General features: G+C 39.9%; 1 protein-coding gene and 1 pseudogene across 8 annotated transcripts in view; one reads left to right on the top strand and one right to left on the bottom strand.

The window, feature by feature from the left end:
- The window catches only part of TMTC2 (transmembrane O-mannosyltransferase targeting cadherins 2), a 452640-nt gene extending 438902 nt beyond the window's left edge, over positions 1-13738 (bottom strand). For all 8 annotated transcript variants that reach the window (XR_013521950.1, XR_013521951.1, XM_035257146.3 and 5 more), the window contains exon 1: positions 12989-13738. Coding sequence is in view for 5 of the 8 variants with exons in the window: in XM_035257146.3 (XP_035113037.1) it covers positions 12989-13071 (83 nt within the window). In the remaining 3 variants the exon portion in view is untranslated. The remainder of the gene's footprint in view (positions 1-12988) is intronic.
- Positions 13739-14691: 953 nt separating this feature from the next.
- Positions 14692-19643, top strand: part of LOC100392456 (keratin, type II cytoskeletal 8-like) — a 32155-nt pseudogene continuing 27203 nt past the window's right edge.

Here is a 19643-nt window from a genome sequence, read left to right as displayed (position 1 = left end):
ATTATAGTTCACTGAAATATTTTCAGTTACCCTAAATCTACCCAAAATACTAAGTTAACTATTATCAGAAGTAAGTTTAAATTTTGCACATTGGCTTTTATGAAAAATCTTTAAATACTCTATGATAGTTTCAGATATTATTAGTGATTTTTAAGCTATTCAACAATACCGTTAATGAATAAATTAAAAGAAATATTTAGTAAATATCCTAGATACCAGATATGGTTCCAAGTACTTTATATAACTTATCTCATTAAATTCTCCCAACAACTCTATTAAGTAGGTATTGCTATTCTTATTCTATACAAGAGGGAAGAGAGGATAAGGGAGTTTTAGTAACACAATCAAAATAACACCATTAGCACATACAGTCACCCCTCAGTATCTATGGGGAACTTGGTTCTAGGGCCTCCCACAGATCCTAGATCCACATTGCTCAAAGACCTTATATAAAATCCACAATGCTCAAAGACCTTATATAAAATGGTGTCACATTTGCATAAAACCTATGCACATTCTCCCATATACTTTAAATCATTTTTAGATTACTTACAATACCTAAGTACCATATAAATATAGTCATCCTATATTTAGAAAATTATGACAATAAAAAAATCTGTACATGTTCAGTACAGACACAATTTCTGTTTTTCAAATATTGTCTGTTACTCCATGGTTGGTAGAATCCACGGATGCAGAACTCAGGTGTGTGGAGGGCTGGCTATAATAGTTCTGGGATTAAATCACTGGGCCATCTGATTCCAAAATTCTACGATCTTTACTCTTTGCCACCTTGTTGTTTGAAAAACTCTGAAAGACATTTTTTATAATTGTTACCCAAAATGTACAACCAGGCTAATTTGCTAGATGTTGCCATCCTGCACCTGTGTTAAACAAAACTTACTGCAAATTCTTGATATACAACTGTTTGACAGAAACACGTCAGTGCAGAGACTGCGGCTCATCTGACAAACGGCTTTCCTCATCGCCACGCTGCCAGAACTACTCTGAATATGAACGTCCTCCAAAAAGAAAAAGGGTCGTCAATGAGGAGAGAGACCATGAGTACCCAGTAACAATATGCTCTGCCAAGCAGAACCAAAGTACCAAAGACTATTTATACCAGTTGCACTCTAATTGGTCGGTGTACTCTGCAGAAGGAAAGAAGCACTCAGATTGGCCAGAATGTCTATTCAAAATAAGCCTTCACATACAGTGACTAGAAACATAGGAAAAACAACAGAAAAGAAATGAAGAGAACAAAAACTGCTTTTGTGATGAGACTGGAAACTGCTGGCTACAGGAATGGATAGAGAGTAAAAGCAGAAATGGAGCATGGGGGATGGAGCAGGCCATTCAATAGCAGCTCAAATAGCAGGGGCTCAACCACAGACTCCAAGTGAAAAAGTCAGCAACAACATTGAAGTAGGGCATAGCTCTGTTCTCAGGGGAGATGAGAGTGAGATACACTAGTCTCCCCTCATCCATGGTTTCAGTTACCCATGGTCAACTATGGCTCAATATTAAATGGGAAATTCCAGAAATAAACAATTCATAATTTGTAAATGGCACATTGTTCTGAGTAGCATGATGAAATCACATGTCATCCGTGTTGGTCCTCCTCTATCCCACCCTGGGTGTGAATCACCCTTTGGTCCAGTGTATCCAACAGTCTATACTACCCACTCATTAATCACTTAATAGCTGTCTCAGTTATCAGACCCACTGATGAGGTAGCACAGTGCTTGTGTTCTAGTAATCTTACTTTATTTAATATCAACTCCAAGCACAAGAGTAGTGGGGCTTGCTTTTTATGACTGTTCTATTTTGTTATTAATTGTCATTAATCTCTTACTATGCCTACTTTATATTGTAAATTAAACTTTATCATAGGTGTGTATATATGAGAAAAAACATACTATATACAGGGTTTGGCACTGTCCTCAGTTTCAGGCATCTACTAGGGGTTTTGGAATAAATCCCCCAAGGACAAGCAGGACAACTATATTCAATGCACAGTGATCAAACAAGTCATTCAGCCCTCTGGTCCAACCGCTCCACAGCTAAGTATGTAACCATGCAGCTTTTTAAACCCACAGAGAACGTTCATCGTATTATTTGATTTGAGTCTCACTCTGTGGTTGGCAGTTACTATTATTATTTTCGTTTCCTGTCCAATTAAAATACTGAGCTCATGAGCGCTGAACAGCTCAAATACTTAGCTAGTATAGTAGTATTTCAAGACTAAAACTATAATCTTTTATCTTGGTCCAGCATTTGTTCACAACCCTGACTCTACTAGACAGTACATATAGTATTTTTTTAAAAAAGAAAAATGTATAACTCATTTTAGAACAAGTTCCTTAAAAAGGTTTTTATTAACTAGGACTTTTAAAGTTCAAATATAGTGCATTCACCTATTCAAAAATCCCCCAAGGTGCCTTAAGGCTAAAGTTTAAGTGCACCAGGTTAAAAAGTCATATAGGCCCAAGCATTTCTAAACCTATTTAGATACCTTTACGGAAGAGCATCACCTGGTGCCTGAATGTCACCAAGAATAATCACTAATAATTTTTATCTTTCCTACTTTCCTGTAGGAAAGTATTTTAATATTTTAACTAATCAGGAAGCGAAAAGACCCTAGACTTTTCTTTTTTGCTGCTTGCCTCAAATCTGTAAAGTCGTCAAGCAATGCAAACCAAATCTCAAAATGGGTTGTTCAACAAAAGCATCAACCAACCGATAAAGACACTGACTCCAGAGACTCTGCTTAGGCCTCAGTACCTGTTCCAGCATAAGCCCTAGGCAACTGCACATCCGTTTATATGTCAAAATGAGAATCCAATATCTGTCCCCACAGTCATATTACAAAGAAGATGACACTCTTTTATATGATGGTGACAGATTATTTAAATAGAGATCATCTCAATGAATTTCAACAGGCTCTCCACCCTTTCAAAATCTGAATACCTCAAACTCATAGGATCAATTTAAAGATGCCATTGTTGAACACGTAAGAAAAATGACATATAGATTAAATAAACTGGCTAAGCTCATATCCAACAGAGACACCTTATCCTCAACCATTTTTAATCCAGGAATTTAGATAGTTTATCTGTAATGCATTTAAATGAACTAGAGCCTTACTACCCCAAGCGTGGTCAGTGAATTTTCAGCATCTGCTGTACCTGGAAATAACAGTAACGCAAAATCTGCATTTTTTTTTTTTTTTTTTAATTGAGTCTTGCTCTCTAGCCAGGCTGGAGTGCAATGGCTTGATCTTGGCTCACCGCAACCTTTGCCTCCTGGATTCAAGTGATTCCCCTGCGTCTGACTCACGAGTAGATCAGACTGCAGGCATGTGCCACCACGCCCAGCTATTTTTTTTGTATTTCAATAGAGCTGGGGTTTCACCATGTTGGCCAGGATGGTCTCAATCTCCTGACCTTGTGATCTGCCCGCCTTGGCCTCCCAAAGTACTGGGATTACAGGTATATTACAGGATTACAGGTGGGATTACAGGAGCCACCCCACTGGGCCACAATCTGTATTTTTAACAAGTCCACTGTGTTTCCATAGTGGCTGAAATTTGGGCAGCACTGATCTATTAATAGAATATAGACAGATCTATTAATACACATATAGACAGATAGAAAGAGAGCCAGGAAGAAGCCCATCTCAGCATCCCTTTAGGGAGATGCTTCTAGCTCCAAAAAACTGGAAATTTGAATTTGAACTGCATGTTAAAAGATTTATCTGTATGAATGCAGAGAGGCAAGCTATCAGAGGACCGGGTCTAAAACCCCTTGCCAGCCACAAGCATCCTCAACATATGTCAGGAGTGCACTGAAAAGTAGCTACCAAAATCCTCTCCTAGAAATAATACATTATTTACGTTGATGACATATAAGAGGTTTTGAAATACTGATTTCACCCTCTGTTCAATATAGAATAAAAGCCAAAAAAAACACTGTTTACAAAAGGAAAAAAAAAAAAGTAAATTTAAATATAGAGGTGAAAGGAAATAATCCTAATGTGGTCTTTTTTTTTTTTTTTTTTTTTTTTTTTTTTGATAAGGGTCTCGCTCTGTCTCTGTCACCAGGCTGGAGTACAGTGGCAAGATTTCAGCTCACTGCATCCTCCACCCTCTGGGTTCAAGCCATTCTCCTGCCTCAGCCTCCTGAGTAGCTGGGATTACAGGCACGTACCACCACACCCAGCTAATTTTTATATATTTTTTTAGTACAGATGGGGTTTCACCATGTTGGCCAGGATGGTCTCGATCTCTTGACCTTGTGATCCACCCACCTCGGCCTCCAAAAGTCCTGGATTTATAGGCGTGAGCCACCAAACCCACCCATGTGGTCATTTTAATAGGCTATTTAAAATAAATACTCATGGTACACTATAGTTGATTTCAAGCTGTACACTGGTGTCTCTAAAAGATTGTTATTAATCTTAAATTCATTTTCTTTGGTTAAATCAGTATATATCTTTGCAAGAGTGGGTTAACGTATAAAACTTTGTTTCTTTAATATAAATCAGTGACATAATTCAGTACCATATCTTTTTTCTTTCAATAGAATAACAAGAATAACCTTCCTATTTTAAATGAAGTTTACCAAATGAATTCAGGTATAACAGCGTTTCCCATCAGCTATAAATAATTGCCTCCCTCTAAAGGGCCTATTTCTGCAAATAAAAAATGTCTTTTTGCCTGATTAAACTTCTTCATCATTTGAGAACTTTTCTTCTGCAAATGTCTAGTTGGAAAATTTGTCATAAGCAGCTTGCTTTGTCAAAATGAAATCTTTTCAATTGCTTTGGGAGAACAGTTGTACAGTTAATTATTTGGGGCAGGAAAGGAGAAACTTGTTGTTCTAAAGGTAATATACTTGACAAAACATCTGAACCCAGCTATTCTATCTTAAGACATTGAAGGCAGCATGCTGAGTATTTATATTTCTTAAAGCTGAAGATAGGAAGGCAGAAGTAGCCAAAAACCAATTTACAAAACTATGAGGAATGTCCCAGAGGAACCACTATAGGCTAATTAGAGCTGCCAACCCTACCTTGAAAACCTCTTCCTCGGAATGGTTCTGTAATGACAAGTGTCCTCCCCAAACAGAAAAGCAGTCAAGCCTAGGAATGTAATCTCTATAGCCACCACCTAACGCACCCCCCGCAGAGGACACAATTTGCAGGGATGTCACTTCTACATACACCAACATCCAGTAAGTCCTTGTTCCCTCTGGAGCAGCCTTACTCCAGAGTTTATTGACTCACATTTAATCCAAGAGACACAACTAACAGAAAATAAAACCTGACAGACATGCTTTCATTGTAGAACAAATTGGAAATTAACAAAAACAAGATGTTTACTTTTTCACAAAGTATTTTCATTTATCTGCCTCTCTTGAAGGCTAGTTTTATAAGTTTGGGTTTACAATAGAAGCTCAATAACACTATGCTTTATAACAATGACCTTCATACAGATCTATGACCTAACAGGTTAATGTCAAAACAAAACAAAAAAAAAAAGCAAGGCAATAGCTTGTATCCTTTCAGTGTCTTTATAAAATACATATATGCAACCGAAAAAAGAAAACAAAATTTCATAAGACACAGCTGTAAAAATTTTATGAGCCTTATTCATCTTAAAAAAAACTTATCATATAAGAAATAAACTTGTGAACTGCACTTGAAATTAATAACCAAAGAATTCCAAGTATGCAGGGTTATATGGACTGCCATTCTTCCCAATGGATTTTTAAACAATGTTGAAACATAGCTGTTTGAAATACTTCAGTCCCATCATTTAACACTGTTCAAAATGTCAAGAGCCATATTGCGCCCCAGTGGCCACTCTTTAGCAAGTAACACATCCTTTGAAGTTAAAATACTTCTAAGTGATGTCAAGTGAGAATTCCTAGGATAGTACAGTCAAAATTTTCTACTTCTATGGAAATCAATAATCCTGGAATCACAATTAGGAAAAGGGCATTTTCATTATCCAAAGTTGTGAATTTTTCAGTTTTAAATCTCAATCAATTCCCTTACCAAAAGGCAATGTTTTTATACAGTTTCCTAATTAAACAAACTATGATCATATGCCTGTACTAAACCTGTTTTTTTTTTTAACTTAAAGCTCCTGAGGAATACTTTTATAATAAATTTCACACAAATGAAGATTAATCACCAAAGACAAAGATCTCACAGAAACATTTTATTTGACAATACCTAGCATACAGCTGCTATTCCAAGGGTACTAATGTGTGTTTCATTCAGAAATCATGTAATTTAGCCAGTCATCTTGACTATAACTACATGCTGTGCCATGCTTCATACAAAGTCTCACTCCACCATCATAAAATGCCCCAGCAAAGAAATCAACAAACAAAAGCCTATATCGAATCATCATAAGCAAATAGCATCTCCTCTGCCAAATACTAAGGTATTTCTAAAATGGATACAGTGGCACTGCCCTCAAGCACTGTGGTACAGAAGTAACCTTCAAAGAAAGTAAATACACATTTAATTTCATTTAATTCCACAATAAAATGGAATCTAAATCCAGAGTTTATATTTTCAATTCTCATCTCTTTGCCAGATTAATTTTTTTAGACATGCATAAATCAAAATCTCTATCTCATCCTTAAAATAATCTCTAGTTTTTCAAATTAGCGGAACTTATGAATGTCCTTCAATAAAATAAACTACTCTAAAAAATGATATGAACTTTTAATGTAGAATCTTGAAAACAATCATCTCAGTGCTCCCGCCTTTTTCAAAATTCTCTGGTTTACATATATAAGTTTACTTAATTATTTCCCATTTACTTGCATAAAAAAAAGTCAAAGTTATAAACCCAAAAAATCAATTCCAAAATGCTTCTAAAAGACTGAAACAAACATTTATACCTTTTATTTTAGAAACCTTGAATATTAAAAAAACGGACAAATGTGATTGAAAAGGTAAACAGGAAAAAAGAGAAGAAGAGGGTGCGATAGAAATTTCATAGAGCCGTATCTTTTTGGAATTAACTGCCTTGAAAATATGGCCCAAAATCTTTGAAGCAAAAATCTTTAATCCCTATGACAAATTGAGGCCAATCTACTCAACTCAAAGAATTCAGACATCGAAGAAAAGCAACTGAGTGTAGGAAAGAGGCATTTAGAAGAGGCATTCCAAAGCTTCTGTGTGTATGAATAAAGCACCAGTGAGGACAGACCCAAAATAAGGCCAAGCCAAAGTACCAATCATGAATCTCAGGCGTGAATGTTTTAGAAAAGAAGCTAACGGAGTCCCAGTGAAAAATTTTAAAGATGAGTATGAATAAAAATAAGCATGAGTAAAAAAATTAAAAGGTAACAACAAAGGGATAAATTCAAGTGGAATTCCACCTGCCAAAGGTCAACCTATCAGCATGTTTATAGATCTATCATCAGACTCCCAGATTCAAACCCTATACAGTACCTGCTGAGGTACTGGTAAGAAAGCACCATGTTTGGTGTGATGCTTGTGAACAAGGTGAGCAGTGCTGTAGTTCTGTTATGCACCACATATACAAAGAAGCCCATATCCAGTAATATTCATAATCAGAGAATTACGGAATGTAACAGTTTATTCCTCAAAAGCACATACAAATCATATCTTCAAAGAAACCATTTAGCACTGTATGCAATTACACCAGCGATTATTCTAAATAGTATGCCTTTTTCACCCCAAGAAAAACAGAAGCTATGCAGTCCTGCTGAAATATCCCTCCACTTTTGTTACAAACTAAGCTCCTAAATGAAGTCAGCTATTTATAGAGGAGAGGTCTTTACATTCAATAACCCACTGTTCCTTTCCTTGGAGGCTGCTACACCTGTCACTTTTGTGAAGCCATTAAAATAAGTATCCAAAGCTGATACAACACTCTGCTCCTAAGAGAGAACCAATATTTATTAGAGTATAAATTTAGATAGGTCTAGTAAATTTAGATGAGTAAAATAAATTTTGAGTACAAAATTTAGATGCATATAATAAAGTTGTAAAAAAGTAGGTTTGTCAGCCACAGATTTTTTGAGGCCCTAAAGGGTAAAGTTTGTCCTTTCCTAATATTACAAAGGTGCCTGCTTTAGAGCTAATGCACCTTTAGCCTATGAAAAACAGCTGTACCACTAGAGGTAGTTTTAAAAATTGCTTTTAGTGAGCTGAGCAGCAACAAAACAATTAGAAAGACAAACTGAATGTGCTCCTAATGCATGTTGGAGCCCAAAAGGTTGTTGCTATTTCAAAATTATAGCAGAAGAGAGTTTAGTATTACCATAGGGGCACATTAGCATTGAAGAACTAAGTGCAAATGACAAAACAGGCCATAGAATCACCAATGTAAATGTAAATTAATGATCGTGCATATATGTGTGTATGAAAACAACTAAGAGACAGATGGTGATTTTCCCTACGGCATTTGCACATGTCCATTCAAATGCCTGTATGTGGGTCAATTACTATGATAAACATCATGTGACAGGCTCAATGGAGGTACAGCGGTTCATACTGACTTCATCTCATTTTAATTTACTGATGAGATATACTTATTCAAAGAACCAAAATGAACTATTTCCAAATAGATTTGTCTAAACAACCAAAACAGCTAGAAAATGAAATGCCTTGTTCTCTATGCAGTATCTAGATGCTTAGAAAAAAAAAAAAAAATAAGAAAGAAAATGAAATGCCACCTAAAATAATTTCTAAACTCTTAACCTGTATTCCAGTGCAAACTGGGAAGGAAACTGAAGAGTAAGACAATACTCCTGTACACAGTGGTTTCTTATAATAATAACTTGATAAGACAATCACCTACACAAAGAGAGCTTCTCTCTTACTTAATTGTATAGTAATTCTTTCTAAACATGCTTTTTACTAATACCAGACCTGCCTTCAGTAGTTACACATACTGGAATCTTAAGATAACAATGTCAGATTGGTCAAAGACAAGTCTATTAGAGAGAACTTTTTAAAGGTAAGTTAACAGAGTGATTATTTCACAAGGGATTCCTATCATACCAGGTCAAAAATCCAAACTAACAATAACATTAAAAGATCAAGCAAAAATAATAGTTGAATAGATTTAGAAAGAATGCACTTTAAAAAAACAGTGTTAATATGCCTTAAATTTCATTCCCTCATTTTAAATAACATTAATCAAACTCATTACAAAGAAAAATTTAACTGTTTCTAAAAACTGAGATTTACATTTATACACAAATGAAAAGCTAACTTGGAGTGTATTATTAAGAGTTTGATGTAGTTTTAATTCCATAGTGGAAATGTCTACCTTGTAGTTATTCCTCCAAGTTTCAAAAAATTACTGCACAGTGAAATAGCTAAGAGACCTATAGGTAAAATTAATGATCGTTGGGTTTAACACATGCAAAATGGGCAATAAGAAAATAAATTTTCAGAGGAGTCACCAATACATTTTCTACTTCCAAACCTGCAAATTGTCTTTCTTTACAAACTAATACATTATCTTACTCATGTGAGGATTTAAAGCATGTAAAAGTTGCATTATCTTATTTACTTGTCTATGTATAAAAAGCACATGTCACCAATTAGATGACATGTGCAAAGCGAAATCAGACTTCTTAAGTTTCGAACAGTTATGGTTTGTTTACCTTTGTATGCTTAGAAGTAAACTGACTCCTCTCATGGTGTTATCTCCATAAGAAACCTATAACAGTGTTATTAAAAAGGATAAGAAAAAATGATGTCAGGTCAACCTCAACAAACATAGAAGAAAGCAGAGAAGGAGGAAGGCAGCAAGTCACACTGCCATATGTGTACCTATGCAACAATCTTGCATGTTCTTCACATGTACCCCAAAACCTAAAATGCAATTTAAAAAAAAAAGAAAAAAAGCAGAGAAGTTTGGGTCAGCAAGTTTTTCCACTGACCTAAACACCCAATTTTCTCCAGAAAATAAGAGAATGTCCTTTAAAGAATCACACAACATCACTTAACAAAAACTGCATATTTTTCATTTCAATTTTCCTCTAATCACAACTTAAGATTCAATACTAGATAGAAGGCAGGGGAGGGAGGATGAAGCTGAAACCATACACCGTTTTTCATCAGATACTATGAATTCTTCTCTTCCACTGTTTGTTTCATCACATCAGAGGCATATTCTTAAGTTTAGCACAGAAACACTTGTGAAATATTAAATTTTACCATAGAGAAATTGATTTTGCTGAAAGTTTCATGTTACCATTTAATTTCAACCAAGCTACATCAAACACAGAAAGAAATTATATATAGTTTATAAAGTAAACTTAATCACTATATTTAAAAGAAATGATAACTTTGAGAAATACCACAGCAATAATGATTTAGTGAAGCAAGTCAGGAATAAGAGCCATCTCCCTTAAGCCTGCTCCCTTCACTTCCAGCATTGGCCTCTTCTTATAGAACTGTATTGTACAAGAGTTCCCGGGGGGGCAGCAGAATCCACAGATCTAGTTTAAGCAACGTTTTAAACATGAATCTTTGCATCTGAAATGGAGTAGTGGAAATAAACAAATTATCATCATCCTTCAGTTTACACTTGGCTCCCCAGCTCTCCTCCCCCTTCACACACTAGTGAGTTACAGTAGTTAGCTAGAAAATATAGCAGAAAAGCCACAATCTAGAGTGTACCTTGGCAACAAATCACTTGAACAGGCTGTGCAGACAACAAATAAGTTCAGTGCTCCTATTTATGTGTCTCATAATTTCTAGGATAAAGAAAAACAAAGTTTGCTACTCTTAAGAGTTCACATTCTAAGAATATCTGATTGCATATGGAGTTCTGCTAAGAAATCAGTGTAAAATACACTTTTCAAATTGTAGCAAAGTATAATTCACACTTACAGGCCCTCAACATTTTATATCAATATAAACTATCTATATATCACATTGAGCATGCTATCAATAAAATGATATGGGCAAATAATCATACTCAATTCACCTATGTAGCTACAAGATAGAAGTCACAAATTTTAACACCCTATCTGACCTACTGCATCTGAAAAACTCACAATTGCCAACCATCAAAGCACAACTAATTTATCATTACACTCACACCATTCTTCCCAGTTACAAAGTCCAGTCCTAACACTTCTAACTGATGACTCAAGAGCAAAGAACAATTAGACCTACAGAAAAATGTATATCTAAATTCAGCTTTAATTTTTAAAGAATGGTTCTACTGATATGTACTTTCTTAAGGATTAGACAGCAATTAACAAAGGCATACAATAGGAACACTTGATTTATCACAGTTTTTACAACAGGTTGCATTTTTATAGTTAAGTTTCTTTTTTTTAAATAAACTCTTTATTCTTGGTTTAAATGCTTACTATTCAAACCGCCCCCAACAGAGCCAGTAACTGCCCATACTGACCCCTGAGCTGGTTTTAGTAAAAAGTCACCTATCTTTGGAAGCAAGGGCTTTTTCCACCAATATACAGGAAATAGCAGGTGCACCATTACAAAAAATTGAAGAGAACAGAAGTTCACCTCGCTCCTACAGACCATTTCTCAGAGCATGTCGTGTAGTTGCTAAAATCAGTATGCTGCGTAAAAGTTAAGGCAAAATGTATGTCGTCTAACAGTGGCTCTCTATCAACTAGCCTCTGATAGGCTCTACATAAAATGCATTAAGACGGGTTTGCTGGATGTTCTGACACCTATTATCAGATGATTTCTTAATAGAGACGTGAACCTCATTTTAGCAGGAAAATGGGCACGCCGGAGAGTACAGAATGCGGCTAATTACGACCAGGAGAAGATTCTGTCTTCACCTCCCCTCACTATCAACCACTTTGCTTAAGTTCATTCACTGCCTCGCCCTAACCCTGGGGATCCATTCACTTTCCATAGCTCAGAGAGGCTGCTGAAAAGCTGTCAAAGTAAATCTGTGCTCACTTTTTGGATGGTTTAATTTCAATGGAGCATGAAACACCCCAGGACGGTTAATAAGTTTGGCCAGGCGTGCTGTTATCCCTAATATATTTTAATTATGCATCTGTTTTAATTGTAATCAGATTAAGGCACCGGAAAGACACAAATTGGAATTTTCCCTAATGGATACAGGAGGTTTTCATCAGTTTCTAAACACTAATAACGTTTAAAAGATGGGTAGAGACACCAATACAACTGTGACATTTTCCAGAAATCGATGCCGTTTCTTTGACAATACAGTTCAGGTCTCATTAGCCACACAAACTAACCTAAATGCAGAAGACAACTTCAGTCTCTAGGGTGTCTTCTCCAATTAGTATAAAAGAATCACTAACGTCTAATGTACAAGTCCCAACAGAAATGAAAGCCAAAGCTTTTATAAAGTGCTGCCCCACGGATAGGTGAAAGGGGCCAGGGAGGCGGGAGAGACCATCAGCAGCATTATTTTGGCTCAAAGTAAAAGTCTGTAAACATTAAAAGGGAAAGTTAAAGCAGAGAACGATCTCTTTCCACAATATTGGCAACTATCAAACGTGTGTTTTTAACTTCGGGAAATAAAAGTGTCCCATCAATAAAAGGAAACCGGACGGGGAGGATCTATCGGGGATCCAGGAGTGGCTTCCTCCTAACCCAGACGTAAAATCACTTAATGGGCTTTTGTAGCAACAAGGAATACCTAAGTCTTTTTTATTTAATATGTTCATTAAACAGTTTCCCAAATTGCCGGGATTTCCGCTAAGAAACTCAAGCGTCTGCCAACAGCCGAGAAGCAAAGGAGAGAACCTGATGCAAAGTAGGAGCGGAAACTCCCTCGGCCCGCCCGGCGCGCTCACGTCCCCGGTGTTTGCTTTAGGTGTTAATGTTTACGTGTCGCCTGAACCGTCAGGTGCCGAACCAGTTCCTCCAAGACGCACTTCGAGCCTTAAAGCGGGAAGCTTCTGAGCCACCGCGGAGTGTGCCCCCTGCAGCCCGTCGCCCCTTCCTCTCGGCCCCTTACCTGTCATCATAGCAGAAATCCGCACTCAGGGTGTTGAGATACAAGGCGAGCCCCAGAGCGCTGCTCACCAACTCTGCAATCATCTCTCCACCGCCTTTCCTCCGGCTCGGCTCCCAGCGCGAGGGCAGCAGCGGCAACAAAAAACAGAAGCATCAATCCCCACCTTCCGCCGCCTTCTCCTCCCAGCTTCACTTTTCTCTCGCTTCCCCACCCTCCCTCCCTCGGGTCCTTCCAATCCACGACTCCTCTGCTCCTTCTCGCGCCCGGCTCCGCAGCTCCTGCGTCCTCCCCGGGTGTGGGCTCACACCGCACTCCCCATACCCGGTGCCCGCGAAAGGCGAGCGGCGTTCGGGCTCCGCGTCCCCCGGCGGAAGCGCAGGGCTGGTCTCTCGCGCAGGTCGCGGTCCCCACCCTAACCCATGGCAGTTTGGGGCGTCCAAGGTGAGGACTGGGACTCGGAGGAGGTGGAAGGGTGCGAAATGTGCAGAGTGACCGGACCGAGTCGGGCTCTGGGACCAGCTGCAGGAAGAGAGAGAAAGAGGCGCGGGTGGGAGGGACGAGGCGAACCGCCTCCCCTCGCCGCCTCCCGGGCGCACTGCTCCGGTGTCGCACGGGCGGACTCCAGCCGCCAAGGCAGCTGCTACACATTCACTGTTTATTAGCTCCCTCCCGGCTCCAATCCCAGCTCCCTTCTCCAATGAAGTGAGAAGCTGTGGCTGGAGACTCCAGAAGCTCCCGCGTGGGGATCTCGACGCGGCCCCCCGCGCCTGCGTGACCAACCCTCCATCCAGGCTTGGCCCAGCCCCTTTCTCCACCCAGATCCTGCCGGAAGGCTCCGCCCACCCTACCCCACGGGCTGCTCCCACCCTCCCCGGCCTGGAGGCTCCTCCTACCCGCCTTCTGCCCTCCTGTTTCTTTCACCTTCGATTTCACTCTGGAAAGCCCCCGGGACCCAAGGGCGACGGCTGGAAGACTGCCCAAAGGAGTAGCTACAGTGCGGCCTGGGAGGGGAAGCCGGGGGAAAGGAGGCCAAGGGGGAGGTGGTCGCTCACCCCGCTGCCTGGCGGCGCCTGGCACAGCTGAGTCTTAGCCACAGCGCTGCGTGTGCCAAGAGCTGCCAGGCGTAAGTCCGGTCAGCTGGAGAGAGTTCTGAGCCTGGGAGAGGAAGAACAGGTTTGGCCACTGCTGCAGCTTCGGTTGCCACAAACACACGGGCGATCTCTTAGGCACACGGTGTGTGAGCCTAAATGGGGCTGGAGGAGGTCGTATTGGAGAGCTTGGAGGCAACTTAGCTTGAAGGAGAGAGAATTTCAGCTCTTAGCCTACGGTTGGCCCCAATGTCAATGGAAAGACATAAAGGGAGAGAAATGTTCCCTCCTTCAGTAAGGTTAAAAAGAAAGGAACCCCAAAAGGGAAAAGGACACATACACCCTTCAGCGACTTCCCGGGGACCCCTTCGTGGTTTCAGGGGGACTGTCAGGTTGACCCTGAGAACACCTCTAGTGCAAGCCGATACAGCACTATGCTTAAACCTAGTAAGGCGGGAAGCTAATGCCTTTCCTTTCCGCTCGGAGGCAGGAATGGATGGAAAGCATCCAACATGATGAAATATGATGTGGAATGGTCTGTGTAGAACAAGCTCTGGATACTAAAGTTGCAAGACTAAAGAGGACCCTGGGCTGCCTGACACACCTCCTCCCGGCATGTCGCCTTTCTTGCCGGGCGAGTGGCTCGGGTGGACCGCAATGAACACTACTGCAGCGCCCCCTGCTGCATAGTAACCACGAGGTGTGGAAGACAGGTCTTTTCCACGCGTGCCAACTGATTCCAAGAGCAGCACCTAACCGGCAAGCTCTCCAAAACTGTGGCAAGAAATTTAGCCCCCTGGGTGTCCGGCAGTGGCCTGAAAAGAAAATACCGTGGTATGGGCTTCTGTAGACCAAAGCTACGTATCTTCCTAATTTCACAAGGAAATCCGAGAAATCTGTATTGGATACACACAGATAAAATGACGAATATTTATTAAGATTATACCTATAATGCCACCCACAGTAGCACATTTTTTGTGCCCTGGACAAATATATGTGAACAAAAATAAAAGGAATTATATCTTTCCAAGTAGGAACTGATCTTTTACCCTTTTTCCCCATAACCTTGGCTCATTGTTGAAAATTTTGAAAATTGTATCAGTCCGTCATGATGCTCTGTCTCTCCAGTGCACTTACATGCTGAGATATGTATAGTATATATAAAATATGCATGTGCTCACTGAAGAAAGAACACATACTGTGGAATCAGATGTTTAAGCTTGAGTGCATACTCTGCTATTATTATTCGGGTGATCGTTGGCCAGTCACTCAACCTCTTTGTGACTTTTCTAATCTGTAAAACAGTGGTAATGATAGTACTATGTTATGAGTACTATTGTGAGTATTAAAATAGTTAACACTTAAAAGGGACCTGGAGGTCAGGTGCAGTGGCTCACGCCTGTAATCCCAGCACTTTGGGAGGTGGAGGCGGGAGGATCACGAGGTCAAGAGATCGAGACTATCCTGGCCATGATGAAACCCTGTCTCTACTAAAAATACAAAAATTAGCCGGGTGTGGTGGCACGCGCCTGTAGTCCCAGCTACTCGGGAGACTGAGGCGGAAGAATGGCTTGAACCCAGGAAGCGAAGGTTGCAGCGAGCCGAGATTGTGCCACTGCACTCCAGCCTGGCAACAGAGCAAGACTCCGTCTCAAAAAAAAAAAAAAAAAAAAAGGGTGGGGGGGACCTGGAAAGTGCAAAAAAAGTGTTAGCTAGTATATCATTATTACTATGCTTTCTAGCTTCCTCATTTCATTTTACTTGTTAACAAAAACCTAGACATTTGCCTCCAAAACACATCCTATCATGTCTTTACTACTTGAGTCCACAGCCCAGTTATCCTCATCTCCTGTAGAGACTGGGTTTTACCATGTTGCCCATGCTGGTCTTAAACTCCTGACCTCAAGTAATCCACTCGCCTCTCCTGCATAGACAAATACAGTAGCCCTCTAAATGGTCTCCATACTTCTACCACTGCAATGCATCCCTTCCCCAATTTTGACTTTATGCAGAAGTTTCCTTTGTAAACCTATATATCCCCGATTTTTAAATGTTCCAAACCTTTCTGTTGTACTTTTAAATATCCAACAACTTCCTGTTATACAGCTAATAAAACTAATTCTTACCATGGCTAGCCAAGCCTTCCTTTCGCCCAGACCACCCCTCCCCCTTCACGTTGTGCGCATATGTGTACAACGTAGACATCCTTCTCCTCAGGAACTTCCCACTGTTTCTTCCTCCTACCTGAGGTGCTGCTCCTCAAACCTTCTCTAGCTCCTTCTCACCATTTAGGTCTTAGCTCAAATGCCATAACCTCAGAAATAAAGTATGCTCTCTCCCATCAATCTCTATCCAACCTCCATGTATTAGTTTCTTCGTAGTATGTATGTATCGGTATCAGGAAGCACCACTGAATGGAAGCTCCATGAGGTCAGGGATCCTGGCATTCTTGTTTTCCACATAATACCCGAAAGCCTATAACATCCAGACATGTATAAGAAACTTTAGAAAGATGTTAATAAATGAACAAAACAAATAAGCTTAGGAGAAACTATGTGACAGCTGGAAAATCCACAAATTTTCATCACTGATTTTATTATCATTGTTAAATAGGGTGAAATATTAACCAAGGAGAGGGGAAGGGAGCAGGTTCACAATTAATCAGGATGTATCAAGTTTGCAGGAATACCCTTGATGGGGAGTCACACGGACAGCTCTCTTCAATTATTCAGAGGACTCAGAGATGTAAAAATATTAGAGAGCTTTGGGTTATGCATGCTAAAAACTTGTAAGCCTTTTACAGAGCTGTGTTCATTTTTAAGGCTCTAGTAGTTTTATTTTATTTTAAAAATTTTATTTATTTAATTTGAGACAGTCTTGCTCTGTCGCCCAGGCTGGAGTGCAGTGGCCTGGCTCTGTCTTGGCTCACTGCACCCTCCGCCTCCCAGGCTCAAGTGATTCTCCTGCTTCAGCAGTAGCAGGAATTATAGGGGTGTGCCACTACGCCTGGCCAATTTTTGTATTTTTCGTAGAGATGAGGTTTCACCATGTTGCCCACGCTGGTCTTGAACTCCTGACCTCAAGAGATCCGCTCGCCTCAGCCTCCCAAAGTGCTGGGACTACAGATGTGAGCCACCATGCTGGACAATGGCTCCAATGGTTTTAAATAAATTTTATGCACTCCTCCATCTCCTCCTTTTCTCCTCTCCCCACATTCTAATGCCTCTGAATTGGAAGCCTAGGTGACTGGGAGATGTGCTGTAAAGTGGCACATCTAGCCTTCCCTGTTAAATGGAAGGCTGAAAACCCAGCTGTGTTCGAGAAATCAAGTTGCTTTTAACAAATTTTTCTATTATAATTTAATGTAGGTTTCAATATCCTTCCAGAGCATTAAGCCATGGTCTTTTTCAGATTGCTCTCCAAGGGCTGAGAAGCAGCCAACTCCTGCATTTTCTACCTTCCTTAAACAACTTTAGGAGGAAAATCAGATTAAAGATGTCATCACTATCATTGAAGATCATTTAAAATCTGGGGACATAGCTTTTTCATTTATCAAGGTGTACTTATTCAATGTGAGATTGTGGCATCCTTTCTGAATATGTGTACTGTCTATTTAAGGCTACTGTTGCTCTCCACAGATGAAGAAAATTAGGATGGTTGGCTTGAATTTTCTACCTTAGACACAATACTGGCCAAAAAAGTGCTAAGCCCTTATTTTCCTGAAGTAGGTTCCACACATCTGCTACCTCACCACTTCCTCAATGAATTCCTTTTTATAGCAGCCCCGACCTACCCTGCATTTGTTCTGCATTCCCAGTCCTTTGTTGTATAATTCATACCTTTGCAGTGCCAGTTCCTCAGGGTAAAGATTTCCTTATTTGCCTAAGACATTTTTAGTTGATTGTGTAATACTATCTTCCCTTTGGGTGTTGCATAAATATTAACTAAAAATCCACATCTGGTCCTGGTCGTCATTTCTATTTGTCCTAATATAACTTCTCTTTGAACAATTCATTTGGAAAGTGTGCCAAGGGTGAAATGTGGCACGTAAATTCTCTTGCTGCACAGAATGCTTTTTAAAGTGCCCACAGATTTGATTATTTATGAGCAGGAGATTTGCGCCTCTTCCTTGCTCCCTCAATTCTAAAATCGCACTGGGCCAAAATAATTACAATCTTCCATATGTTTTCTGAAAAGGTATCCAAGTATCTTCTGCTAAAATCTTAACAGATTGACTAGGAAGCAAAAAACACTAGCCCAGCAGGTGAAACTGCCTGTTTAGGGAGGTCAGAACAGAGCTCTCTGCTGGGGGACTCATAAGCTCTGGGATTTACTCAGGAAATAACCCTGCAGGAGAAAAACAGCAGAGCATGGATGAAATGTGGGTCAGGGAGCTGAAACAGGCACATGGACTGCTTGGTTAACTAATGACTATAAGTGCATTGGCTACCCGTTACATTTAGATGCTTCCCAGCACCATAAAGTGCTGCCCTGCAGACACTGCAGTGTATAACATCACTTTGTCCCAAGACTTGTGATCCATTAGCAATATAAGTAGAACAAGGCAGCCACAGAAACAGTTTGTCACCTATCTCTCAAAACTGGGAGTTAAGAACCAGCTGCTAGAAAAATAATGATCACTTTAAGAATCTCACAGTCTCCCCAGCTTCCAATTCAGAGAATGTGGGGGTGAGGGAGGAAACAAGAAGGAGGAGTAGTGTAGAAATAACATGTTAATAACCAGATATGAATAATTGCAGAGATGTTGAGGCTAATGATAGAATTCAAAAACTCAATCAAGAAAAGCAAGGACAGCCTCCTTTATAGAATCTCTCTGAATGTATTCACATACACTGATATAAACAGTGATCACAAATGCTCTAACGGCTTGAAAAATTGCACCAAATATCAGCAAAGACTTTTGATAAGCCTCATATTCTTTAAAATAAAAGATAAAAAGTAGAAGGGAAATTAGTTTTGATGTGGACATCAGTTAAATTCACCAGCTATTCGAGAATGTTACCTTGCTGTTCAACCCAAATGAAACTTTGAAGCCAGTGTTGTCCAGCAGAACTTGCTGCAAGGGTGGTTTTCTATTGCACTGTTCAATGTCATATCCATTAGCTACATGTGGCCAGTGAGCAATGAAATGTGCCTACTGTGACTGAGGAACTGCATTTTTTATTTTGTTTAATTTCAGTTAATTTGAATTTAGCGACATGTGGCTAGTGGCTAATTTATTAGACAGAATAGCTTAAGCTGTCAGCTGACCAACACTACTTGTGCCTTATGGTGGATTTCATGTAAAAACCAGTTAGTTGGCCGGGCACAGTGGCTCACGCCTGTAATCCCAGCACTTTGGGATGCCGAGGCAGGCAGATCACAAAGTCAGAAGATGGAGACCATCCTGGCTAACACGGTGAAACTCCGTCTGTACTAAAAATACAAAAAATTAGCAGGACGTGGTGGCAGTAATCCCAGCTACTCAAGAGGCTGAGGCAGGAGAATCCCTTGAACCCGGGAGGCAGAGGTTGCAATGAGTCAAGTATCAGGCCACTGCACTCCGG

This window comes from Callithrix jacchus, chromosome 9 (assembly GCF_049354715.1).
Source record: "Callithrix jacchus isolate 240 chromosome 9, calJac240_pri, whole genome shotgun sequence".
Classification (NCBI taxonomy): Eukaryota; Metazoa; Chordata; class Mammalia; order Primates; family Cebidae; genus Callithrix; species Callithrix jacchus.
Note: the sequence above shows the minus strand (reverse complement) of the source record. Positions and strands in the feature narration are given on the sequence as shown.